This window comes from Phasianus colchicus, chromosome 1 (genome assembly GCF_987193195.1).
Source record: "Phasianus colchicus chromosome 1, bPhaCol1.hap1.1, whole genome shotgun sequence".
In the NCBI taxonomy this organism is placed as follows: Eukaryota; Metazoa; Chordata; class Aves; order Galliformes; family Phasianidae; genus Phasianus; species Phasianus colchicus.
In genome coordinates, this window is record NC_143436.1 from 79,337,649 (window position 1) to 79,363,898 (window position 26,250).

At 47.3% G+C, this 26,250-nt stretch overlaps 2 protein-coding genes across 5 annotated transcripts; one reads left to right on the forward strand and one right to left on the reverse strand.

Annotated features, from left to right (window-relative positions):
- Positions 1 to 2,788: 2,788 nt before the first annotated feature.
- Positions 2,789 to 5,949, forward strand: COPS7A (COP9 signalosome subunit 7A). Its single transcript, XM_031610209.2, has 7 exons — positions 2,789 to 3,059; positions 3,170 to 3,245; positions 3,701 to 3,789; positions 3,865 to 4,067; positions 4,525 to 4,630; positions 4,915 to 5,066; positions 5,346 to 5,949. The coding sequence occupies exons 1-7, from the start codon at positions 2,898 to 2,900 to the stop codon at positions 5,383 to 5,385; spliced, it is 828 nt and encodes a 275-aa protein (XP_031466069.1). The 5' UTR covers positions 2,789 to 2,897; the 3' UTR covers positions 5,386 to 5,949.
- A 10,986-nt stretch (positions 5,950 to 16,935) lies between these two features.
- On the reverse strand, positions 16,936 to 24,562 carry MLF2 (myeloid leukemia factor 2). 4 transcript variants are annotated; one of them, XM_031610220.2, is made up of 9 exons: positions 24,419 to 24,562; positions 23,826 to 23,901; positions 21,753 to 21,879; positions 21,266 to 21,301; positions 19,754 to 19,807; positions 18,880 to 19,005; positions 18,376 to 18,535; positions 18,049 to 18,289; positions 16,936 to 17,538 (listed from the first exon to the last, which is right to left on the reverse strand). In XM_031610220.2, exons 2-8 carry the CDS (start codon positions 23,873 to 23,875, stop codon positions 18,111 to 18,113), a joined length of 732 nt encoding a protein of 243 aa, XP_031466080.1. In that variant the 5' UTR covers positions 23,876 to 23,901; positions 24,419 to 24,562; the 3' UTR covers positions 16,936 to 17,538; positions 18,049 to 18,110. The 4 variants fall into 4 exon arrangements, with proteins under 4 accessions (XP_031466080.1, XP_090005238.1, XP_090005250.1 ...); XM_090149112.1 differs by lacking the exon at positions 24,419 to 24,562 and adding an exon at positions 24,036 to 24,213; XM_090149124.1 differs by lacking the exon at positions 24,419 to 24,562 and adding an exon at positions 24,155 to 24,191.
- Between the last annotated feature and the right edge of the window lie 1,688 nt (positions 24,563 to 26,250).

The window sequence follows — 26,250 nt, forward strand, 5'->3', positions numbered from 1 at the left end:
CTTGCTGCATAAACTTGTTTTGTTCTTGTCAGTCTTTGATGTGACTTCAGGTTTATTTGGAATAGGTGATGGCTTAGATCTATTTAGGCTTCTGGAAGCATTAATATCCCAAAACAATCTGGTGAGAAAAAAACAGCATTACACAATATTAACAGAGCAGGAGATTAAGTGGACCAGTTCACTATGTTGAACCAAATGCAAAGGGCTCATCCCTAAAAGCCCCTCACTGAGTGACAGTTTCTGATGTGGATGCCTAGGTATGAGTCCTAGGTCCAGTGTAAGACACCATTTAATTCTCATCAAGCACAGATATGTTTTATTCTGACACAGTTTGCTGAAGACACAAATATTGTTAGTATTAAAAATAACAAGGGTAGGGCCAGTGCAGAATGACCTGTTGCATTGGTACTCTCATAAAACTTCTTGTAAGACAGATGAGAGCAAATTGTACAGCTGTGAAAAGATGTTGATGAAGAAGATAAGACCATGTCTACAGTGATCAACTTTCAGTACTGAAAAAAGGTGATCTTAAAAGGAATCAGAGAGAAAACAAACAAACAAACAAACAAACAAAAAACAACACCAACACAATCTCTGTGGACAATACTGCAGTGCCTGGGTATGCAAAGACAAGAGTGAGGAGAAGAAGGGAGATGATCAGGCTTCTCTCTGACCTAATGCTGAAGTCCACACTTTAAAAATAACTTTGAATCAAAGATGGCTAGAGATCTCAGTAATTTAAAGAGGTCAACCTGCTTAACTTATCAAAAAGCAGAAAGAGACATGACCTGACTACAGCATGACTTCCTTCCTGGGGAAAAGCATACCAGGTATTCTGGCAGAGAATAAACGAGAGCCAGTCACTGGACAATGCCTAATCACAGACACAAGCCACCGTGTGATGTGAAGGTTCCTTTCTCTTCTGGAGAATCATGACTGGAGGCTGTCTGAAAAAAAGAGTTCCTGATCTGCAAATTCCCAAGGGTTGTGAGAGTGCATGGGAATAAGAGTTACTGTGCAGCCACCCTCCTCTTAAACTCCTTTATAAGCAATAGGCGTTAGGCTGCCCTAGATGTAATTAGGCACAGATCTTACCACCCTGTGTGTTAACCTAGTACAAGTTACAGGGTTAAAAATCTTTCTATCATGTTGCCTGCCAAAAAGATTGCCCCATTCTCCCTCATCCTTACAAGCTTATTGCCTAAGAGTCTGTGGCACTTGCACAGAGTTGTGAAAAATCATCTCAGAAGATGTGACCCAGACTACGTTTGGAGAAGGGCTAGAGAAAAAATATTGTCAGCATATTGACAAATCATTTTGATTTTGCAGTGGTAAAGAGAGAAGCAACCTAGAACAATGCAGTATGACTGCAGGCTTTAAACTGGGGCAGTGGGTGCATGGGAAAGAAGGTGGATCTACAGCAGGAAAAGAATGGTGCTTCATTCTGAGAAGAGGGGGATAATGTGAGAGGTAGCTGCAGAGAGAACTACAAGTCCCCAACGCTCAGAAATAATAACCCACAACCTCCCAGTATTACGAGATTCATCTTAAAATTTGGAAACACTGTAAAGGCTTGCGTTCATCTGCACTCTTTGCCTCCTACTTTTGACTCTTAATGTTCGAGTCAGGTTACACCAAGATCTCATTTCACAGTTTCCCTGTAACGTTAAGATGGGCACTCAAGAATTTGTAACAAAATGAAATGAAATCTTGAGACTTAGAGACTCCAAAAGTCTGGAATTTAATCTCAACATCTGTCACTCTGATCTAGGGATGAGGCAAAGACTTTGCTAAGTTATGGGTAAGATGCCATGCGCTCACACGAGCGCTTGCGTGTTCAGAGAAGATGATGGCCTTCTCATTTAGAGAGCTCAGGGTATGATTCACTCCTTGCCCTTGTTTTAGCTCCATGCAGGACAAAGGAGAAGAAAAATTGTGGTGGCCCAGCAAAGAGCACACAGGACCTGGGGTCAGCGCGGAGGAGGAGAACAGAGGGAGGCTGGTGCAGCTGGGATGCTCAGGCTGCCTTGTTTTATCGGACTAATAATGAAAGGCGGCAAGCGTGTCAGAGAGTGTGAGAGAAACAGATCGATAGGGAGATAAAACTGAGATGGAAGGAGGCAGCGAGGGGGTGGGGGAGAGAGCAATAAATGCTACAGAACAGCAGGGCTACTCTTTAACCTGATCGGAATGCACCCCGTGCTGGTGTCGGTGGACGCATCAGGTGTCAGGGTGTGGTGAAGGGGACCTAAGCGCAGAACAGAGAGGTGAACGCAGGAAGGCGACAGCTGTACCTCGTGTCGATGCTGCCCTGCAGTCCACCTGCACGGCCCCTGCTCGACCTTGTCAGCCCTTCTCCTCCCCCCATCCCTCCGTAAGGAGAACCGCAGGGCTCGCTATCTCTGAGAGTAATCACGGCCATTCCCCACATCCCTGGCCACGGCGCTCGTGGCGACGCTCGCGGCCGTGGTGAGCAGCGAGCGACTTCCACGCCATCCGAGTGGCGGGGCCGCCACCATTGTAACTCAGACTTCCGCCTCGGCCTCCCAGCACCGCCCCCCTCCTGCCGGCAGCCTCAGCGTGGAGACCGAGTTCCGGCCTGGCCCCGAGCTCCGAGGAGCCCAACGGCGCGAAGCCGGGACGGCAAACCCCGGCCAGCACCGGGAGCCGCCAGCGGGACCTCCCGGCCCGCCCCGCCCCGCCCGAGCAGTCCTCCGCCGCCAGGGGGCGCCCCGCCGCTCTGCCCGCGTGGCGTCACACCCGGAAGCGGACGCTCGTGCGACGCCGCCACCATAGAGGAGCGGTCTCGGGGCGGGCTGGAGGTGGCGCCCGGCGGCGGGGCCGGGGCCTGCGGGACGCCATCGCGGCGGGGCCGAGTCCCCGGCGGCGGCGGCGGGATGGCGGCCGAGGGGAAGGTGACGGGGCAGAGCCAGGAACAGTTCCTGCTGCTGGCCAAGGCTGCCCGCGGCGCCGCGCTCGCCAGTCTCATCCACCAGGTGCTGGAGGCCCCGGGCATCTACGTCTTCGGGGAGCTGCTGGACATGCCGGCCGTCCGCGAGGTGAGCCCGCCCCGTCACGCCCTGCGCTGCCCTGCCCTGCGCTGCCCTGCCCTGCTGCCCGCGGCTGGGCCTGGGGCGCGGCGGGGCTTGACTCTCCCTCTGTCCCGCAGCTGGCCGACTCCGAGTTCTCTCCCGTCTTCCACCTGCTCACCATCTTCGCCTACGGCACCTACGCCGACTACCTGGGTGAGGTCGGGCTCGGGGGTTTGCGCCCTGCGCCGCCAGGCTGGGAGCGAGGTTGTGTTTGGGCATGGGGCCGAGGAGGCCCACAGTAACAGGCGCTGCTGCCTGCGTGCTGCCGTTTGCGTGCTGCGTGGGGAACTTCCAAAAACATCTTGGCGAAGGTGTTTGTGAGGAGTGGAGGGAGGGAAGGACTGAGGAATCCGTTGGGATGCGGAGGCCTCCGTAAATAAGGTGTGGGACAGCTAGAGGAGGTGGCTTGAAGCAGAGAAGAGGCTGCTCAGAAAAGGTCCTTTGAGCTGTGGATTAATGGTGACGACTTGTCAAGATAAAGCATCGCTTTGGGGATTGGTGTGCTGAAGCTCTAAGAAATGGGACTGGTGCAAATGTTTGTGTTGCGGGACTGGGTAATAGAAAATGAGGTATAAATTCTAATACCCGGTTCTTCCCTTTGATGACAGCTGAAGCAGCAAACCTCCCTCCCCTGACAGAGGCTCAGAAGAACAAACTGAGGCACCTGTCAGTCGTCACTCTGGCTGCCAAGATCAAGGTAATTCCTCTATTTTACCTCCAGTTTTCCTTCTTCTGAGTTTACCTCGTGATAGTTACTGTCACGTCCCCACAGTGCATCCCGTATTCGGTGTTGCTGGAGCAGTTACAGCTGAAGAATGTCCGGCAACTGGAGGACCTCGTGATCGAGGCGGTGTACGCAGATGTGCTGCGAGGGAGCTTGGATCAGCGGAACCAGCGCCTGGAGGTGGATTACAGCATTGGGAGGGACATCCGGAGGGAGGAGCTAAGCACCATCACCCGCACATTGCAGGAGTGGTGAGGAGGAAGCCGCCCATACTAACACCTTAAAAGGTTGCAGGAATGGTCAGGGGCTTCACCAGATCATCTTCTGTGTGTTGCTGGGGGGCAGTAGTAGCAATGTGACCTTCTCTGTCCTTTTTCCCTTACGGCAGTGGAAAATAATTTTCCAAGTTCTTCCACACTGGAGGGGTGAGGAAAACTGCAGCAAATTTTGCATCCAGTCCCAGCTGCTGGCAAGAGTCTTTCTGAGTATACGTCTGTAGCTCCTAACCTAGTGCCACTTTGTTATGTGTCTCCCTCCTAGGTAATAATGTCACTACGTTATTACATTGGACTGCTGCCCCTGTGCCTACCCTGCCTAGAGTAGCCATTGCCTTCCAGAATTTTTGGTCTCTACAGTTAAATCTATCATCTTCATGTTTCCCTGCAGTACAGATTGCCTGTTCTGCTCAGCATACCATTTTCTCTACAGGTGCCAGGGCTGTGAGGTTGTGTTGTCTGGCATTGAAGAACAGGTCAGCCGAGCCAACCAACACAAAGAACAACAGCTGGCACTTAAGCAGCAGATAGAGAGTGAGGTGAGTGGGCTGAAGAGGGAGAAGGCAGTACCCCTTGCTTAAAGAAAGAATAGACCCAGTATCCTGTTGTTACTACAGCACTTGCTCAAGTAAGGCATTACCCTGTGCTAAAACCGTTTGGGGGTTGTGCCTGAAGAAGAACTGTGATTCAACTAAACACTTCTCAGCACTGCAGAGATTTGGACAGCAGTTAGCACTCAGCTCCAGGTCTTTTAAAAAAGGGAAGAGGAGGAAAAAAAAAATCCATGAGAAATTCCTTGGTTCTTGTTTCACTGCTTTTACAGGTGGCAAATCTGAAGAAGACAATTAAAGTGACAACAGCAGCTGCTGCTGCAGCCACATCTCAAGACCCAGAACAGCACCTCACAGAGCTCAGGGAACCTGCCCCTGGCACCAACCAGCGCCAGACCAGCAAGAAGACTTCCAAAGCTAAAGGGTGAGGAATGGTGGCAAACAAACATAGCCACTGCCTTATGTGTATTCAGGGGAGTTCTGTTTTGTAGAAGTAAGGTCACTGACTGCAGGGATCTGCACCCTGGACCTGGGATGGTCCAGGCTGACCTCTGCCTCCTGCTAATTCAGCGGGTGCAGCTTTTGATATGAAGCACAATTCATAAGCCTTCCATGAATGCCAGCTGCTCTTTGTGTACACTTAGAAAAGGAAGTCAGAGATGAAGTTTAGTGTCCAGTCTAAAACTTCTTCCTCTCTCCACAGGCTCCGGGGCAGTGCGAAGATTTGGTCTAAATCAAACTAGTTGGATCTCCCTTCACAGGTGGGAGGGTGAGAGGAAGAGACTTGGGACTCTTGCTACCCCTCCATCTCCTAAGTGTGATGCTCCTGAGCTCATCTCTGAGATCTGTCTTGCCAACTAATTTTCCTGCATGTTCTCTTTTCTGTCTTCTTTACTTCCTTTCTGGGCAGTGCTTCCCACCTTTTAATCATGACATTTCACACTCTAAGCTTCCAGTTGAATGCGTTGCTGTTTCCCCTACCCCTCAAGGTTCCGTCACCACAATCACATTTCTTTCTCTGTCCCTGTCTTTTGACAGGTAAATTTAAAGAGTCATAAAAGTCTGTCTGTCACCTTTGCATCTGTAGGGCATCACAGAAGCTTGGAAAGAGTGCAGTGATGCTCAGCAATCATTTTGGCTCTCTGATACCCCTGGGACACTTTGTTCCAGGATGCAGCTGCCATCTTTGATTGTTTAATCTTTGTTTTGCTAGGTGGGAGGGCAGTTTTTGAAGGGATTCTTTTAAAAGAATATAAATATATTATAAATATATATAAACAATAAAAATATAGATCTATGGACATATCTATACAAACTTGTGCTCTTGTGTTGGTGTCTGTTTACCTCATTTACTGATTTTTAGATATTTTAAAATAAGCCATGATATTGAGAGCTGCTGACGTATTTATGGGTGCAGTGCCTTCAGAGTATCTCTCGTTTTGAAGGAAATGCCACACTTTTTCTTTTGGGATAAAAGTCCATAAAGCCAGAATTAACCTTAAATGGGATTTAAAGAGTCTCTTACATAATTTATTTGCATCCAGAATATTGGGGACCCTCAAAGATAGATGCAGGCATTGAGGGGAAAAAAATCATGTTTGTTTCGGTAGTATATATTCATAGGTTTTGGGGAAAAAATGAGAAGTGATGATAGAGAATTGTCTGAAAAAGAAATGGCAGTAACATGCTCAATGCCCTTCTGGGGAGTTTCCATAGAATAGGCATTGCTCAACCTGTTCTTCAATGACACCAAGAGTCTGGCTGAAAAAAATGCAGTGAAATTGTCTGCTGTGAGGTGCCCAGAATAAAGGCATCATGTTCTTCAGAGGATGCATCTGTGAGACTGGCTTGGAGCAGAGACAGCCAGCTGCATGTCACACTGCATGATGGCCCTGTGACAGTGTACGCTGATATAAATTGACATTGTGATTCCTATACCCACTCAGTTCTGCCTGTGCTAACATTTGATTCCCTGAATCTAGGTTTTTGTGCGTAAGCAAACCACCAAAAAATTTGTGTAACAACAGAAAACCCTGAACTTTGTCTGCATGAATGGGACTTACTCACTTCATTGGCTTGGATGAATTCTTGTCTGCATCATTTCTCTATGCAAACCTATGAGAGCTGGAGCTAAAGCAGTAGAGGGGAGGCAATACAGAGGGGAGCAAGACTTGTTAAGGGCATATGGCAGTGAAGGGGTTGAGACCATTTTTGTAGAGGTAACAAGGTGTGAGGTCATCTCAAACACCACAAAGTGCCATTTTGTGTCATAACTGATATTATTTTGCTGATTCTGGACTGATGTACTGCAGCACTGAGTTCCAGTGGGAAATGATTGTCTCCTGTGCCCAGAAACTGCCAGCAATTACAGGCAACTTCCATCTTTGTGGGCGGCAGAGGCCCCATGTGCAAGGTCACAGGCAGATCTGTGTCAGGTAGGACTTGCCAGCTGCTCCTGTGTGATGGCTGTTCCTGGTCAAGGGCTCCATAAGGGCAGCCCCACACCTCTCCAGATTCATGATCCCATGCACCAAGGTATCAGGTGCAGCCAGCTGACACAGACATACCAAGAGAGTTGTGGCATGATGTTGTCCAGGCAGGAGGGGCAAATCTGCCTGTGGGAGCAGATTTGCAGATTGCAGGTACCTATATCAGGTTTGTCTCAGCATTCTTAGAGAGATCTGCCTAATTGGCAGCAATAGTGAGTTTACTTGATGAGTCCTGTTTTCCATAAAACACAGCAAGGGGTTGTGACTATGCTTTCAGCTTTTGTTTAAATTATTTTGAGCCTTCCTCCCTCTGCATAGCATCACCTTCATCTGTTTGTTTCAGTGAGGAAGGTCGCTGTGCTCTCCGCATTTGCAAATGTCTGAGAGATGCAGTGATGACTGCATGCATCAAATTTGCCCACCTCTGGGAAGGGCAAGTCTAGGAGAAATGTTAACGGGGGAAATGCTACCTGGCAAGCACTAAGGTAGCAATCACATGTCCTTCGGAAGAGGAGCCACTTGTAAAGCCACCATGCCTTGAACCTAGGGAGGGAGAACAGAGAACAGGCTCTGAAGGGGAACAGAAGGTAAATTAGAATCTTTTGAGCTGGAAGGGACCCTTAAAGGTCATCTAGTCCAACTCCTCTGCAATGAATAGGGACATCTACAGCTAAACGAGGTTGCTCAAAACCTGGTCCAGCCTGACCTTGCATGTTTCCAGGGATGGGGCTTTCACCACAGCTCTGGGCAACCTGTTTGTGTGCCTCATCTCTTATATTGTACAAAATGTCCTTATATTCAATCTAAATCTCCTCTCTTTTAGTATGAAACCATTTCCTCTTGTCTTGTCACAGCAGACCCTGCTGAAGAGTCTGTCCCCTTCCTTCTTATAGCCCCTTGTCATACACTGAAAGGCCGCTATCAGGTTTCTCCATTGCCTCCTCTTGTCCATGCTGAACAGCCCCAGCTCTCTCAGTGTGTCCTTGGAGAGGTGTTCCATCCATTGGATCACTTCTGTGGCCCTTCTCTGGATGTGTTCCAACAGGTCCACGTCTCTCCTGTACTGAGGACTCCACATCTGGGCGCAGTACTCCAGGTGAGGTCTCACTAGCTCAGAGCAGAGGGGCAGGATCACCTCCCTTGCCCTGTTGGCCACACTTCTTTTGATACAGCCAAGAATACAGTTTGTTTTCTGGGCTGCAAGGGCACATGGCTAGCTTGTGCCCAGCTGCCATCTGTCAGTAACACCAAGTTCTTTCCGACAGGGCTGTGCTCCATCCTTTCATTTCCCAGCTTGTCTTGATAGCAAGAGTTGCCACAACCCAGGTGCAAGACCCCACACTTGGGTTTATCGAACCTCCTGATGTTCACCTGGACCCGTTGCTTGAACCTGTCTAGGTCCCTGTGAATGGCATCTCAACCCTCGAGCATGTCAACCATCTCACAGCTTGGTGTTGTCTGCAAAGTTGCTAAGGGTGGAGTCGATCCCATCGCCAATATCACCAGTGAAGATGTTAAAGAGCACTGATCTGTGGCACTTGGGCACTTCACAGCTACCCCAAGCTTGTGACGTGATGTAATGGGCATGGTGTGGTGGCACCTCTCGACATTTGTCAAGAACCCACCACTGGAAGAGCAGGCACAGCTGTCTGGCAGAGCACAGCTGGCACTCAGGCTGCAGAGCCTGCAGCAAGGTGGGCAGTACTCTAGCATCACGGGCTGTTTTCTGCACTGAGCTGTTATGAGCACAGCTTGGGCACACTGTCACTTTGCATTTTCAAGACACTACCATGGCCCTGCGCTTCTCAAGGCCCCGTTGTGCCATGTGTGTCCAGAGAGAGGGATTAAATGTATCTGATGGAGAGGCATCTGCACAGCGCTAAAAGTCTTTCCGTTTGTTCGCTTTCAAAAGGGAGCACCTTTAAGACCTCCATTAAGAAAAAAAGGAAACAGAAGGTAGCAGATAAAATTAGACCTTTTGTATGGCTGAAAAATAAATGAGAACTGCTCGGCACAGAATGAGAATATTGCTGCAAATGGCCTTGTCTTGCAGCAAATAGTGGGCAGGAGCAGAGGTTTCCCTTTGCCCTTCACCTGAAAACCATGCTTTCTATTTCCCTGATCACTTCATCCTTGACTTTGAATTTGAGTCAGGGAGAATGTGGAAATTAATTAATTAGTTAACATTTGTAAATCACTTTGAAGATGGCAAGGGTGAGATAAGTACTGAGCATTATTATTATAAGTTTTAATTTTAATTTTAAATGTCTTCTTTGTGTTTTTAACCCCGTAATAATCTCCCAAGGAAAGGAGAGGCCCCGAGTACAGCAGAACAGAGACATCTGACACAAGACAGCAACAGCACCGCAAAGGAATGAGGCTCAAGGGGCTGTAGGAGAGGCGTGAGCTGCGTCAGCCCCTGCTCCAGGAGCAGGAATTCCGCCAGCCCTGCATGCAGAATGCCAGCCTTGTTGAGCTGCAGTTCGCTGCCACTCTTTGTGTACCACACATAGGGCTCGCACATCTGGATTCAAAGGAAAAGAGGAATCCTAGAGGAAAAGGCAGCAACTGAACTGCTCAATCCCCGCTCCTCCCAATTTACACCTGAGTGAGGAGGGAGATGTCTGTATTTCGCCAAACACCTTCAGCTATTCCGTGCTGAGAGGCAGCCGTAGTTTTTTATTAGGAGTTGGATTTAATGCTGGCAATTCTCTTTACTGCATGACTGGGAAAAATTCCTGCCTGCAGAGCCCCTCAGCTCGCTGCTGGCAGCATGGCACTGGCAGCGGCAGCCAGGAGCTGAACCTGAGGCGGGATCTCCCCACAGCCTGGCTGCTCCCACAGGAACACAGGCTCAGCCTGGAGTGCCACTGGCTGCCCACACACCATGCCCAGTGCCAGCAGCAGGGACACAGGAACATCCTCCCTCAGTACCGCATCCTGCTGAGCACCTCTGGCTTGGATCCACTAGGCCTCAAAAGAAGGGCAGCCCCTGCTCAGCCTTCTGTAGTATTGGTGTTCCTGCCCGTAGGGCTGTTCTTTCCTCATCCCAGTTCCTAGCAGAAGCCATTACTTTGCTGTAAGGTTCAAAAAACTCTTTCTCCAGTTCTCTGCTGGCTCCCCAGCTGCCCCCCTCCTGGCTGTTTCTCCTCAGGACTGCCCCAGTTTTCAGACGGCCCTGTGGGTGCAGTATGAGCCAGGCCTACTGGTCTGGGTGCTGCTGCTTTGGGAAAGGGGCTCATCTGAGGCAGAACTGTGTGTGCAATGTGCAGCCACGTTCATCTTGTGATGTGTTCATTCGGCACCCAAGTGTCAGCTGGAATTAAGAGCTGTGAACTCTGGACGGATAACAAAATGTGCACAGTTACTGTAGCATTTGTGCACGGATGAAAAGCAACTCCAAGGCACAAGTGAAACTGCAGCCCCTTCTGGTCAGGGGGATATGTTTGTTTGGAGACTTTGCCCCATTTCCTCTGGAAATCCCTGCATTTAGCAACAGCTTCAGAATACAGGAGCAAGGACAGAATACAGGACCATAGGTGTAGAATGAGCAGGAGGCTCATCGAGCGGGTGTGAGCTCTTTGTGCTGCTGGCAGTGCTGCAGTCCTGTGTGTATGCTCCTCAGGTGCCAACCAAAACCTAGTTAATTTTATTATCCCCATGACTCTTTCAGGAAGGCTGCCCCCAAGCCTGACTGCTACACTTGATAGAAAGTTCTTCTAATTTCCAGCTTAAATATATTCACAGCTAGTTTGTGTGCTCTCATTCCTGTGCCAGTGTGGCTTTAGATTAAGCTGTTCCTCCTTCCAGTCTCTCTCCCCCCTGTGTTCAGACTTTTTTTTGCCCAATCAATCCCTTCCTATTGTGTGAGCTCTTCATATGACATATGCTACGAGCTCTTACTTGCACTCCCAGTTAAGTTTTCTTGGCTAGAAACGAGCACAGATCCATTGGGCACACCTCAACGGCATCTTGCACAACAGTGGTGATGCATACCCATAACTCCGAGAAATGCCTTCAGGATTGCATTTGTCTTTTTCTTGTTGCCACAGTATATGCTTACAATTATTACACGATTTACTGGTGATCCTTTCTTCTTTTCTGTCTCTTATTATCAAAGAGGTTCCAATTTACAGCTAAGAGGTTACAGCTACGTAAGTCTTAATTTTAGTTTGTGCATCCCTTTTGCTGTTATTGACATCTTAAAGGCCATCTCCTTTCTACTGCGTGACTCTGTGATCCAGTTTGGGAATGTGTCTGTTTGTTTTTTTCCCTGTCACCAGTAAAGGAGGATGTCAAAAGGCTGTATTGCCACTCTTGACAGCAGCAAGTGGAGACAGACAGCACTGATCCCATTCTTCTTTGTATTTCCTTTCCCTTCTCCCTCAGACTGCCTTAAGAGCCCTCAGGATTTACAAGCCCAGCCAGCCAGAGCAGCCAGATGCAAGGAGATTGTGGAGGAAATAATAATCCAAGTGGAGTTTCCTCATGGGGACATTTTATAAAGTCTTTAAAAAAAAAAAAAAAAATTCCAAGGAGCAAAAAAACAATCAACCAACCAACCAACCAAACCCCAGTTACATCTAAGCAAGGGCCGAAAAGTAAAATCCGGTAACTTTTTTGGAACATTTCCCAAATCAGCTAAAAACTGCAAAACCACACAAGTGATATTAACCCCGACTCCGGAATGAGCGCTATTTGAAATCCTGCTGCTCTCCAATGCTCGAGTCCGCGCCGCGGGAGCGGTGTTTGCCTTTGGGATTTTGCACTCCCAGTCTACACTTGTTCCACATCGCGCCTACAGACAGCTCTGTTTCCTGCAGCTCTGTCTTTTGTCCTCCCTGCGCTGAAGCATCTGGTAGGTCACCAGTTTTCTCCCTCCCCTTCTCACCCTCCCCTGCAGTCTCGCACCCTGCCAGCCTGCGCTCCTTCTGATTCATGGATTGTAAAAGCCTGATGGGAACAATTTAATCGCGTAGTTTGGCTCCTCGGGAGCTGACTCCTCTCGTTCCTGTGCCTGCTTTCCGGATCCTGTTTGGGGACGTCCCATCCCGGTTTTGGAGCAGCCGGGGAGTCCCATTACGTCCCAACGACGACTGTGTGCAGCAAAAGGCTCGTTTTCAGCTCCGTCATCGGGAAGCTGCGTGTTTTATGCGGGGTTAAAGAGCCCTCTGCTGTCAGAAACCTGGCTCCCAACAAGCAAAGTCATGCAGGCCCAGTGAGCTTGAGTTCATTTTATCTCCAGGTGGTTCTTCCTAAGGTCCCTCCAGAGTTGCCAGGAAAGCCCTCCATCTTGAAAGTGCACGGCATACATTTATTTGCCTGGATACACATCATCCTTCTGTTTTCAGTACAGCCAGAAATACTGTTTATGAGTAAAGACCACACCAGTGGTTACAGACTGCTCTGCGCATCCCATCATTTACCATAATTTATTACCTCCATTTTTCCTTGTGTCCCCTAAAAGCTTCATCAGCACTGGTTTAATATCTTCTCTCAAATCATTAATCAAGTTACTAATGAGCATTAATTTCAGAACAGCGTCCTACCAGAAATACTTTAGTATTCTGGGGACTCTCATTCCTCTCATTTCTTGAAATTTATCAGTAGACCACGTTCTATAATGTATGCCCCTCTGTTGTTTTAATAATGTTACTTTTATTTATTTTTAATCAGAGAATAGGCCCGGGTGGCAAAGTTAGACCTTCCATGCCGGTGTAACTTCAGATTCCTGCAGCACCTTCATTAACCCAACCCACGACTGCATCAGAAAATATGAAAGTGGTCAGGGATAACTCAGAGACAGCAAGCATGAGAACTGATATATCTGTCTTTATTTTTAAAGTGACTGACCTTTCAAGCTCTTGATTTAATATCAATCTAACTGGCTTACGACTATGGACATACCTTCCTGCAGGGCTGCGTTTTTCTTTCCTAAACTTCTTGCCATTGATGATTGCCTTTCAGTTGCACCCAGGGTAAACTACTCCATAACTTTTCCAGGTACTGAGGCTAGACTAACATGTTTTCTAGGTCTTCTCTTATGCTCTTTTTGTAGATTGATATAAGACTGGCTAGCTCCCACTCAGCAGGGACCTTTTCCTACTCCTGCAGCCCCCAGTAAATTGTTGGGAGGGGTCCAGCTATAACATCCATTAACTTCTTCAGCATTCTGGGGGAAAATCATAGCAGGCCCAGCAACAAAAGACATTCCAGGGCTTTGGTATGCCCAGATACAAAAGGTGGACTACTTTTAAACAGGAAGTCATTTTCACTTTAAGCCAATTAATAGGGAAGTGATCAAGTTCAGTGAGATTTAAATGCAGAAGTTGTAGGGGTTTAACCAGAAGTGGGCTTTCTGACTGCACGTATTCTTGTTTTCAGGCATTTCAGTTGGCAATGCACCTTCCGCGCACAGATTTCACCTGTTTACTTTAAACAACTTCAAGCTTCTCATAGCTTTTCTGAAGATGGGAACAGGAATAAATAAATGGCTGTGAACACAATTATCCTCAGTGCACGCTGTTTGTTTGAATTAACAACCTATATCAGTAATCAGTAAGCAAATTTTCATCAAACCAGGATCTGATGAAAACTACAACTAGCATTTGCTGAACAAAATGCAGCAAAGGCAGTAAATCTATTCCTACTGCTCTGTCCTTTCCCTCTTCCTTCATATTCTTTGTTCTCCACAGTCCCTCAAGACATTGATTGAAACACACTGTTGTGCTCAGGTCATTGGCAGCCTGGAGCAGTTGAAAAAACTTCAGCAGAACCCAAAGTAGCTGAATAACCAGCTCCCAGGTCTAGGGGAGTAAAAGGAATTTATCCTCTTCACTTCTTCAGGAAGCAACCTGCTGCTGCCTAAAGTCAGATGTTAATGTATTGAGGGAGGCGATTATCCCCTTCTGCTCTGTCTGCACAAGACCCTCACCTGCAGTACAACTTTCAGCTCTCAGGCCCAAAGCACAAACGAAACATGGAGCTGTTAGAGCAGAGGTCCAGAGAAAAGCCACAAAAATGCCCAGAGGCCTGGAGCACCTTTCCTGTGGAGATAGCTAGAGAGAATCAGGATTCTTCAGTCTGGAGAAGGTTCTTATGGGAGTTCTTAAGGAACTTATGAGAAAGAGGGGAGGAGACTATCACATAGTGACAGGACAAATGGTAATAGTCTTAAAAGAGAGTAGAATTAAGTTAGATATTAAGTGTTTTACAATAAGGGTGGTGATGCACTAAAACACACTGTCCAGAGAGCCTGTGGATGTCCCATCCTTGGAGCAGTTCCAGGCCGTGTTGGAAGGGGCTTTGGGTAGCCTGGTCAAGTGAGAAGCATCTCTGTCCATGGCAGAGAGGTTGGAAGTAGATGGTCTTCAAAGGTTCCTTCCAAATCAAACCATTGGGTTGGAAGGAACCTTCAGAGTGGTAGAGAAGAGCACCTCCTGTCCTGGTTTTAACTGAGGTAATTTTCTTTACAGTGGCTGGTACAATGCTGTGATTTGGATTTAGGAGAAAAACAATGCTGACAACACACCAATGGCTTATTTGTTGCTGAGCAGTGCTGCACAAAGCCAAGGGCATTTCAGCTTCCCACACTACCCTGTCAGGAAGGGGCTTGGGGTGCACAAGTTGCTGAGAGCAGATAGAAAGGACAGTTGACCTAAACCAGCCAAAGGGATACTCCACACCATGTGGCTTCATGCTGAACAATAAAACTGGGAGGAAGTTGGCCAGGGGACTGGCTGGGCATCAGTCAGTGAGTGGTGAGTAACTGCATTGTAGAACTCTTGTTCTGTAAATATATATATGTATATCTGTATATATATATATATATGATGATTTTAATATGATATATTAAAAATTATTTTTTAATATATATACATTTATATATATTTCCCTTCATTTTCTGCCTTAGTAAACTGTTTTTATCTCAACCCATAAATTTTACTTTTTTTCTGATTTTTTCCCCCATCTCATTGGGAGTAGCAAACAGCTGCGTGGTGTGGAGCTGCCTGCTAGGTTAAACCACAACACCTCCCCCTATATTTCCTGTATGTATTTTTTGATTCAGAATCTCTGCATCTCCTTCCCAGGGTCCTGTCCTCTGCTTCCTTTAACACAAGGTCCTCTAACCGAACCTTTTCCTCATTTCCCTAGAATGCCAGAGCCTTGTCACACCTGGAGAAGGCAGAGGCTTGGAAGTGACTCTACAGTCATTAACAAGGTTCAAGAAGCCAGGTAACTCTCTTTTTACACCCTTCACCACCAAGTGCAAAAGCACACGATTCAAGATCCATTAGCAGGATGGCACCTAACAAGGTACAGAGGCTGAATCCAGGTACGGAGGCACAACTGCTCAAGTGTTGTTTCTGTTTGTGAAGAGTCACTGTTGCAACCAGTCATAACACCCCAGTTGTCACATTTCTCTTCAATCTGTTCTTTGTCAAGATTAGGGCTTGCATGCCCAAAAAGAATTCTTACATCTTTAAGGACAAGGTCATTCCTTCCATCAATACGTCCATCTCCCTGTTCTCTACTTCAGACATCAGCTTAAAGAACAGCCAGAACTTTGTAGCTGTTCACTGTCTCAATGCTAAAAGCAACTTACTGAGCCCAGTCGGTCCTTTCCTGGATCATAGTATGAGCTATCACATCTTGCATAAGCTTGAGACTACTGCTGAGATGAGGGCTCTATCACTTCAGCTCCTTCTCTCAAGGTCTGGCAACCGCAAGAAGACTAAATCTTCCACTAAGCCTCCCTCAGTGTGTAGTTATTTCTTCGACCTTGCCCACTTCAGGGCCTGCCTAGACTATGATATCTCCAGCAACTCCAGCCACTTCCAGGGAGCAGCTAGCTTATGCCCTTCCAACACCTACTTCACTGTCTCAACCAAGTTTCCTCTCATCACTGCCATGGATGCTGGAGACTTCTCTAACTGCACCCCAGCTGTGGAGGCCTTATAAATAGCCACCTGAAGAACAAGACTCCTGTTAGGGTTTGCTGTGGGACAGAAAAGGCCATGGAAGTGGGGAAAGAGTCTGCCATAAGCCGAGGCTCTGCTCCTTGCATCCTTGGAGAGTAGAATTTATGTATACTCTACACAAAGCTTTAAAGCACCAGATTCCACATTTGATTTTCAGGACAAAACAACCAGTACTCAGTGAGATCCCTGTTCCTATTAGCTCCCAGATGGACAGCGTGGAAATACATGGTAGAATCCTGGCACACTACTTTCAAGTGTAAGTCATGCACTAATTTCCTTTGTTCCGTTCCAAGTGAATTTATGAAATGGTTTGTATAGCAATGCATGCCAGAGCAGGAAACTGGCCCAAAAACACAGGAGACCTTTCTTAATCCTGTATTCCTAATGCCTTTCCAGCTTCATCTAATACCAGAGTTAAGAAGAGATCATTAATAACAATATCAAACACTGTCAGCCACCAGTTGCAAAGAAATAATAAAATAATGGGAATATTCCCAGTCATGTAGGAGCCCCAGAGGCCTTGTTCAAGGCTGCACAGAAGGCCAGGCAGCAAGAAAGACCAACCAATCCCCATCAAACATGCAGTGGAACCACAGCAATGAAAGGGTATTTTTGCAAACGGTGGTTTGCTGGGTCACCTTCTACAATTTCCATGTTGTCACTGAGCATTATCTCACTTCCTAACTACACCAGAAGCCTTTACAGAAAAGTTACAATTAGACACCAAGTTTCTCTTCAGTAATTTCCCAATGATACAAAAGAAGTTACTTAATTCCACAGGAGGCACGATTAGATTAGCAGAAGGTAAAAACTGATCAAACAATTCTTTACAGTTTGTTTCTTTATTCAGTAAACATCTAGTTACAAGTTTCACAAATTAAAAAAGTGGAGGAGCCAACTGAAGAGATGTAGGGGAGGGGAGGGCACAAGCTATCCAGCTTTTGTTCTGCTCCTCACCTCTCTAAAACACATCCTTCAGCTACTCTGTAGCTGTACCAAGAATTCAGGAAGGGAATAGAAGCCTTTGTCCCTGTGAGGGGACTAACATAGGGGGGGTCTAGCAGGATTCCCTCATCTTTCTTTCATAGGGGACTAAACACAAACCTCATAACCAGCCCAACCCACCACAGAAAGAGTGGAAAGGACAGAAGCAGCAAGGTGGCAGCTCCTCATGCCCACCACTACTGGCAGAAAGAACAGAACCAAAGGAGAGCAGAAAGGGAATGGTTGATTAATGTGTTCCTTGCACATTAGTGAGTTTCTCCACGAACCACTGCAGCACCCAAATGGGGCAGAAAAAAAAAAAAAGGCAATGCAGAAGATTAGTTGCTTTATTTCAATTCTTAAGTGGCAGGGAGGTTAATACTAAATTTGAGAAGGGTCCAAGTGGTGCTTTGAAGGGGCTTCAGAGTTTCACTGTCTGTACCTGGAAGGAAGGGAAATAAAGAGAGAACATAAAAAGAGCAAAAAGTGATTAGAAAGCAGCAAAGACAGATAAGGTTTAACAATAATATTAATAAAAAGAAATCCCAAATTTCAAGTTCTAGACCACATCCAAGTGAACCCTCAAAACACAGGCCAGAAAGCAGCACTTGTTTTTATTTCAAACTGGACTGGCAGTAAAAAGTCTCTAAGTTCTAAAATAACGATAGTGTAAACACTATTAGATTGTGATCCTACATCACCTCATACCATTTCAACCATCACCTAAGGCTGACATCACATATTTTTCTTGGTGATAAGGCTAACTTCAACAGCTTCAACCTTTCCATTCTGTATTTCCTCAAGATTGCCATTTTCCTCTGCTCTTTACATTAAGTGAGAAAACATTCTTCCAACCAAAATAATGCAAGACTGGGGTAATGAAAAGAAAATCCATATAGTTAAGAGCCAACCAGGCAATGGAGAATGAAAAAAGAGCCGCGTTAAGACTTACAAGAATGCGTAGGTAGATCTGGGGGTGACCATGTTGCACCCCCAACAAGGTCTGCTCTGCATTCACCAGTCATATCGACGGGACTGTCTGGAGGGAGAATCCTCAGGGCCCTGGATTGCAAGACGAGTCCCTTCAGCCCGGCGGCTGCTGCTGCCTTCGTGACGCCGGTATTCCAGCCCTCGCTGTGGCCGGAAGCGGGATGTCTCTCTCCTCCACTCATCATCAAAAGCAGCTGCATCACCTGTGTCAGGAAGAACAAGCTCAGCCAGGGAAAAGGTGGGAAGTAGCAGCTGGGTTTGCTGAGATGGAAGACAGAAGAGTACTCACTTTCATCCATATTGATGTAGTCCTGCCTTTCTTCCTGGTCACCTGTACGATGGTTCCGGGATCGCTGCATGATGTGTGCTCTCTCCCTGATGTGGTGCCCAATAGACATTTGTTCCAAGCCACTGTCTGAGTCCCTTACGGTCCGCCTAGTCTCACGAATCTGAGGGTAGATTTGACAATCAACATTTTAATTCATTGCCCAGCCCAATAAGACACTCTGGTTCTTGCCTACAGCACTTCAGTCATGCTGTGCTTGCCACCAGTCCCAGTCGAAAGGAACATAATAATAAGGAAAAAAGACTTCCTCTCCAGCTGGCACTTCCCATCTCCTCTCAGGGGCGCTCAGCATGGTTCAGTGACTCACAACACATTCCTCAATCCACAACTGACTGCAAAGCAAAAATGCTGTGGGTGGCCAACACTGAGCCACCAATGAAATTCTATTCTTCCCCAGCAAAACCAGCAGCCTCCTGCTGGGATGACACACTGTGGCCTCCTCCTTACCCCGCCAGGTGCTGAACGCATCTCTGAGGTCTCCTGATAGACTTTGGGCCCATCACCCAGGTTGGAATAAGAGATGACAGTTGAAGAGGTAAATGTCTGGCAGTTTGCACCACTTGTCATATGTTCCTGCAAAAGAAAACGGGCAGTGGTATAATGAAGAAAAGAGAGGGAAGAAAAAATATCAGTCCCTTCTCTCTCCATACAACAAAGCAGGAGAGAATTACGAAAGTATCTATGCTGCATTCAGCCCAAAGGGAGGTGCAATGAAGATAGAACCCGGCTCTGCTCAATGGTGCCTCGTGCCAGGACCAGAGGCAAAGGAGCAGACTGGAATACAGGATGTTCTCTCTGAACAACAGGAAGCACTCATTTATTGTGCACCAGCACTGCACAGTTTATGGAGCACCAGCACAGGCTGCCCAAAGGAGTTGTGGAGTCTTCTCCTCGGAGACCTTCAAAAACCACCTGGATGTGGGACTGGGCACCCTGTTCTAGATGTCCCTGCTTGAGCAGGGCTTGTGTACCCAATGACATTCAGAGATTCCTTCTAATCTCAACCATTTACTGATTCTGCAAGTACAAGCCCCATTGGTCCATCTTTCTGGAGAACAACTCCTGTTTCTTGCAGAGAAGGTCTACTCTCATACTTCCATTCTATTTCATCTCTCCTCCCTGAATTCAGCAGGCATACCCCAGGAACAACATCTCTGTCACTCCATCCTGCTCAGCAGGATGTTACAGATTCACAACCCTAACAGCTTGATCACAGCCAGCACTAGAGAGGCACAATAGGACAGCAGACAACAGAGAGGATGGTAGAAGCACCATCAGTACTTCCCTCCTTAATGCAAATTAATTTATTGAAGGTTCTTACCATGTTCCCAATCATGTCGTTCATCATGCCAAACATGTCTATGAAGCCACCTGCCTAAGAAAAAAAGACAGAACAGGAATAGTCAATTTGGATGGATATGGGAGAAAAGAATTACAACAACGTGTCTGCGAGGGGCATGAAACTGCTGCCAAGGGGAAAAAAAAACATTTTTTTTTCTTTCTATCTATTGATAGAAAAAAAAAAAAACACAAAACAAATTTAAGGTTGCTGTTCTCTGCAGTCTCTCCAGACTGCATTGCCTAAATGTTCTTGTTCTCCAGATCTCTGGATCTGATAGTGTTCTTTTAGTTTAGCTCTGATACCCAATGCACTAAGGTTTGTGAATTCAGGTACTCAACAATGTTAAGACATGAAATCCCAGGATATACATTAATAGTTGAATTAACCGCAAGACAGTCATCATCATCACTGTCAACTCTTGATTTAAACCACATAGGAGTTTTCACGGATTGTTTTCTAACATAAGAACTTTTCTTATTTTCCCTATAGAGAAAGGAGACGTGACTGTTTTTAATCTGGCAAACCTAAGGGCTGCAGTAAGTATACTCAGCCAGCAGGTCTCACAGATTAATTGTGCAATATGTAAACAAAATTAGTGTCAGTTCAAATGCGCTGATTCCTTTTTCCCTTCTTCAAGTGGCTTCTTGTTCTCGTTTACAGCAGACCAGCACTCACATGCAATGTTATTATCCTTTGAAGTCCAACTGTTTGTATTATTAATCCTTTTCTGAGCCAGAACAATTCTAGGACGCTAACCTCTTTCATTGAGTCAATCCTGCAGAGCAAGGCAGCTAAAGCTGCTAGATCTGGAATAACTTATTTCCAATGTTTTACTACAGTAGATGACTGAGATCAACAAGCTTCAGGAACGACATTTCCACATACATCTAGCTATTCTCATTCTAATTCTGTTCTCTTGAATTACACTCCTGGCTCTTCATTCTGCAACCATTTTCAAAGGAAGTTCAATTACTGCCTCTGTCTAACGATGGCCGAGTCTTTTCCTTGTGTCATCATAGTTTCACAATGATTTCCAAACAGATCCACAGCCTCTTCTTAGACACAAGGTTAAGAGACTCTCCGTTCTTCCTGGATATTAACTATCCCAATTCCTATGAAATACCATGCTGTAACAGCTTTATGGATCTTCTCTGTTCAAGGTGCCCATATAAAAAGACTCCTGTAAAACAGCTCCACTGCCTAGATTAAAGTATGAGGGAAAGAAGTGGAGGGTCTAAAATCATACAGCAACTCAGGAATAGCAGTCCAGGAGAAACCAGTTATCTTCAGTTTCAATTCAGTTCACCATTTATTATAAATCTAATAATAAATAGAGCTCATGCTAGTCTCTTCAAACCATCACACTCTCATTACCTGTTAAGATATACGGGCTTACATTTCTGCTACTGGTTGCCCACAGCTCTAACAAATCTCAAGGTGAAGCTACTATTAGGGAAGCTCAAACTTGGCATTGAAAAACAGAGGACTTACCATGCCCAGCATCCCAAAGGGTGAAACAGCTCCTGCCTGTCAATACAGCAGAAAAACAGAATAAACCATGATCTTGCAGCAGACACTTCTCAGAGCACCCTCATCCTTGTTGGAAACAGGACTTGGAACACTCAGAGCCAATAAATACATGAAAAAAGCAACTCACTGACTCAGGAGGGTTCAAACAGTATCACCACTAACAAACCATACAGAAGGGATATTCCCCAATTTCCTTCAGTTATAGTGATTTATGGCTTTCAGACAACATACACAACTTCCCTTCCTCCCATTCAACCTAGAACACAGCTGCCAAGAAATGCATACATGCAGAGTGAAGAAACAGCAAGAACGTCACTGCTTCTGAAACCAGTTCTACCTCCACTGTCTCTAAGAAGGTGAGGGAAATGCTCAATCCAATAATGGTGGGGGAAAGAAGCTTAACAAGACAGTTGAAAAAAATCTTAGCCTGTAGTCAGCCCTCTCTTACCTGCATCCTGCGGCCAGCCTGACGAGCCCCAGGCGTGGTTCCATCAGTGATACCAAGCAGTGGGCCAAATCCAAAACTTCCAGAAAGCATGCGGTTCATGTGCTGCCGGTGGATAGCAAAAGGGTCCCTTTTGGAAAGATTGAGAGAACAACAGTGAGAAAAGGATGACAGAACACAAAGTCCTGCATAATACACCCATTCTGACTCCGAGTTTCTCTTATGCAACTGTGCCTGTACTTTCTAAGTTGAAAATCCAGAACCCCAAGAACTCAGTGTTGCGTATGCTAATCCTTGGGGCTGGATCCCATTTCTTCTCTTGTGACTGAAAGTATTATGCCACAGAAGCTCTCTTATGCACTAACTGATAGCCATTCAGCAGCAGCTCCTTGCTCTGTTTCCACTAATACTTTTGGGCCAGGCATGGCTAAGGGTATTCCAAAACCTCATTGCTCTAAGAGGTAAAAGACCTGCAGTCCAAGTACTACCTCCATGTCATACTCATTTCCTCTTGAGCCATCAAAACATTAACAGCCACAACACACACACTGTTCTAGAAGAATAGTTCTGCATTTTGTAGGGAAGCACACAAAGACCACTGCCTTGGCTGCAAAGAGAGGGCCACACTTAACAGGACTAGAGTGTATGTGGTCCTAATTGTTGTTCTCTCACCTCCTTAGGTACACATGCACAAACACAGTAACCAAAATCTCCAGAATACACCACATGGTCTGACACTGACTGTTTGATACTCCTCTGCCCTGTTCCATCTCAATTCGCTGTTTTCCTGGGATGTGCACAACCACAAAACATCTTTTCTGACATCACAGAAAGCTTTTACAAGTCCAAGTCTCAAGTATGAGAATGAAAGAGAACAATAATTAGGGTCCCTACATGTTTCTCCTTTCCTTTTTGTGCAGCCTCCACTTTGAGGACATACTTGTACACGCTAGAGAAGCAAGGAGAGAAAAAGTAGAATGGGGACAGTCAGAGAAAGCAGCAGCCACACTAAGGAGTCTGAGAAATACCACAGCATTTTTCTCATATCTGGTAGTTCTGCGTTCATCCTTCCAGAGCATAAACAACCTGAGCAGCACATAATTTCCTGAGATCATAAAAGCATCTAGCACAAACCAATACTTTCCTGTTTCTACTGGGAATGTTTTGCATAATAAAAGCTAGACTCATAGCTGCCACATCAGTGAGAACATACACTCATCCTGTGACTGAGATATCAAGGTCTCCTCTCCTGCTAATTTGTTTACAGTTGATAACATTTTTATAATCAATTTTATAAGCAAGAGCACGGCTTTGTTTTCTTACATAAATTAATTCTACCAAATTTATAGCAGTGTCACACTTAACACAAAATCCTACTGTATAACACTAATCCTAACTGCTTTGGCAAGAACTGCCACTTCTCATCAGCTGCAACCAAACTTTGGGCAGGGGACAGAAAAAAAAAAATCAGTAAGAAGAACCCCAAAGAAGCGTTGTTGGGAGCCACATCAGATTTTCAGACTTGTATTTTAAAACTACTAGAATTCTCCTTGCTCTCCCTTACAACCTGACAGCTCCTTTAGAATCACAGAATGACCTGGGTTGAAAAGGACCACAACCATCACTTAGTTTCAGCCCCCCTGCTATATGCAGGGCCGCCAACAACTAGACCAGACCGCCCAGAGCCTCATCCAGCCTGGCCTTGGATGCCTTCAGGGACGGGGCTTCCACAACCTCTTTTCTTCCAATTCATTAACGAATTCTTCAGCAGAGCCGCAACAAACACCAGGCACACAAGATATCAACAAAACCTTACTCCCCATACACAGAAATCCTTAAGCACAGATACAGCTCGGGTACTCCAGCACTGCTTTCCTCAGACAGTCACGGTGCGCTCGGCCTACTTTATTTAATTACACTGTCCTCTAAAGCCACGCCGCCCCGCTCCAGGAACGCTCGCGCTCCCGCGGAAGCCCCGCGCCGCCGCACGCGGCCCCGCACTCAGAGCCCCGCCGGGCAGGCGCTGCCACAACGCCCCGGCCCGCCCTCCCCCTCGAGCCTCCCCAGCCGACTCACATAGCGAACATGGGGTCCTCCGGCTCCCCGTCCCTCATCAGCCGGAACATGCTGCTGCCCTCCACGGGGGCGGGCTCTGCGGAGGGAGGGAGAAATGCTGAGCGAGCCGCAAGCACATCGCACATCGCACCCCGCCCGGCCGCGAAGGCGGCCGCCCCCAGACCCGGATCTCGGCCCCTCCCCGCCACCCCCGGGCTCGCCCCCACCTGCCGTGCCCCTTCCCCTGCGTGCAGACGCGCCGGGCGGTGCCGAGGGGACGACGGCGGGAGGAAGAGGAGAGCGAAGAAGACGCGGGCCGCTCACGCCCGGACTCCCATGGCGGCCCGCACCCTGCTCGTCCCTTCCGCTCCAGCCGGTTCGCCTCGCGCATGCGCGCACAGGCCCCGGGCTCCGTGCGCTAGCGGAGGAGGCGGGGAGCTGGGCCGGGCAGGAAGTGGCGCCCCGGCCCCGCTCCTCGGAGCAGAGCGGCACCGGCCCGGCAGAGCGCCCCCTGGCGGTGGGAGCATCCCGCCCCGTCTCTGGTGCTTCTCGCTGAGAACGGCCGCAGGCGCCCCGCCGTCGGTCAGAGCCCACCTGTGGGCACGGAAACTCACCCGGGGCTTCTGCAAGCGCTGCCTCAGCCTCCCTGCCTCCGGTTTTGTGATCCTGGGTCACCCTTCGGAGTATTCCAGGCTGGAAAGCATTTCCTGTTCGGCGTGTTCTCCTTCAACGCGGGGCGGACCCCATGCTGGATTGGGTGTGTGCAGCCGGGAAGGATCCGGGGGCAGGGAGAGAGAGAGCTGCTTGGACAAGAATGAAAGCATTTTTATTTATGGGACTGGGAGCAAGTCTGGGACAAAATGACCTGCTTTCCACAGATCCCAGCAATCATCCCACCCCCAGAGATAGCAGGGCTCCTTCAGTTGTTTCCAAACACAGTGTCGGTCATTGCTGCCTTCCAGACACGGAGGCAGGGAAGCAGTGGTGCAGGAGCACATACTGTAACCTATGTAACCTATGTTACCAGCAGTGTTACCACTTAGGTAACTGGCTCGCTGGTGGCTAAAGCCGTGTGAAACCCTGGGAAATGGAAATGCAGCCTTTTTCCGGAACGGAGACAAGTTCCCTGTTGTCAGAAATGCAGAATCTCACTTCTGCACACCATTTGTACATGAGGTTTCTGTACACCACTTTACATCTAATGCGCACCAAGTGGATGGCCATTTGCTGACACACAATACCTAAGGACGGGGATGTGGATGCAAAGCAAGACTCACATTTTTGTTCCGCCACATTCTCTGTTTAAGCTGTTCCAGTTTTCTGTCATGAATCAAAACCATTACCCACACTGCCTCATTTCCTTTCCTTCTTTAAGCTGTCCAGACAGAGGAGAATGGGCAAAGAGGAGGCGGTGAGCAAAGGGCGAAATGGAATCAAGGAGTGATGCCGCTGCCCTGAGCTCCACCTTCTGCTGCCTGCTGCTGACTTGCTGCCAAGCAGCATCCCTCCCCCCTAACGTCCCCATCACTTGTTAGCTGTGCAGTCAGCCAAAGGGGCGACCACAGTGTGCGTATTTTAAAAGCAAACTGAATATCACGTGGTGTGGGTAAATAAATGGTACGCTGAATATCAGACCTTTTACCTGCTACTTCCAGGGACCAATCATTGTGGCCAAGAAGACAGAAACAGCTTCTTAACACATCCAAATATTCCGGAGTCGCAGTGAAATGTCCACGCGACAAAGAAATTCTCGTCATCAGAAGTCAGAACTACCCACAGCCACTTCTGCTTCGGTTCCTTTCATCTGTGCCTCTTACGTAATCCTCAGCCGGCAACTAATTCTGACCTCACATGAAGGGCACCCTAAGAGAAGGACAGCTCTCATTCGATCCTCAGGAGCGACAATATCTGGAATGCTAGAGCCAGCTTGCAGTGACTGGGGTATACATAGTTGCTTAGCAGTGATTACTTTCAGAATATTTTGCTCAAGAATGAGTCTGCCACAATGTGAGTGAGAAGCACGACCTCCATCTGTGCTACATTAGTGAAGACAAGTTCACAAAAATCGTGATTCAAAACCTTCCTCCCCTTTCTGATTCTCTCGCAGGCTGGCTCTCATCCCTAATCACTCTTACTCCTCTTGCTTCCTCTCATTATGCTATCTGCACTGCTCCCCCGCCCTCAACAGTGCTCATTTGCATTGCTTCTTGCAAAGACATATTTCCAAATGCAAAGTTTGGCCAGTGGTTGAATTTTTAGAAATTTCCTCTTGACTTCAGATTATGGCACCATGGAGGACAAACAAAATCAATAATCTGCATGACTTTTAATGGACACAGGATTTAAAAATGAACAATGTGGATTAAATGCATAAACTTGCATGCCCCCCACCCCCCAGATTTGGCTGGTTTCACCTTAAAAGAAAGGATAGATACTCTACATCTGA

What these genes read in the sequence shown, in the direction of transcription:
- COPS7A (XM_031610209.2), top strand. Translation starts at nt 2,898, where the DNA reads ATGGCGGCCGAGGGGAAGGTGACGGGGCAGAGCCAGGAACAGTTCCTG. An exon ending in ACATGCCGGCCGTCCGCGAG is followed by an intron (nt 3,060 to 3,169) that starts GTGAGCCCGCCC and finishes TCTGTCCCGCAG; the next exon opens with CTGGCCGACTCCGAGTTCTC. An exon ending in CTCTGGCTGCCAAGATCAAG is followed by an intron (nt 3,790 to 3,864) that starts GTAATTCCTCTA and finishes ACGTCCCCACAG; the next exon opens with TGCATCCCGTATTCGGTGTT.
- MLF2 (XM_090149112.1), bottom strand. Translation starts at nt 24,195, where the DNA reads ATGCGCGAGGCGAACCGGCTGGAGCGGAAGGGACGAGCAGGGTGCGGG. An exon ending in CACGCAGGGGAAGGGGCACG is followed by an intron (nt 23,902 to 24,035) that starts GCAGGTGGGGGC and finishes CTCCCTCCGCAG; the next exon opens with AGCCCGCCCCCGTGGAGGGC. An exon ending in TGCGTTCAGCACCTGGCGGG is followed by an intron (nt 18,536 to 18,879) that starts GTAAGGAGGAGG and finishes ATCTACCCTCAG; the next exon opens with ATTCGTGAGACTAGGCGGAC.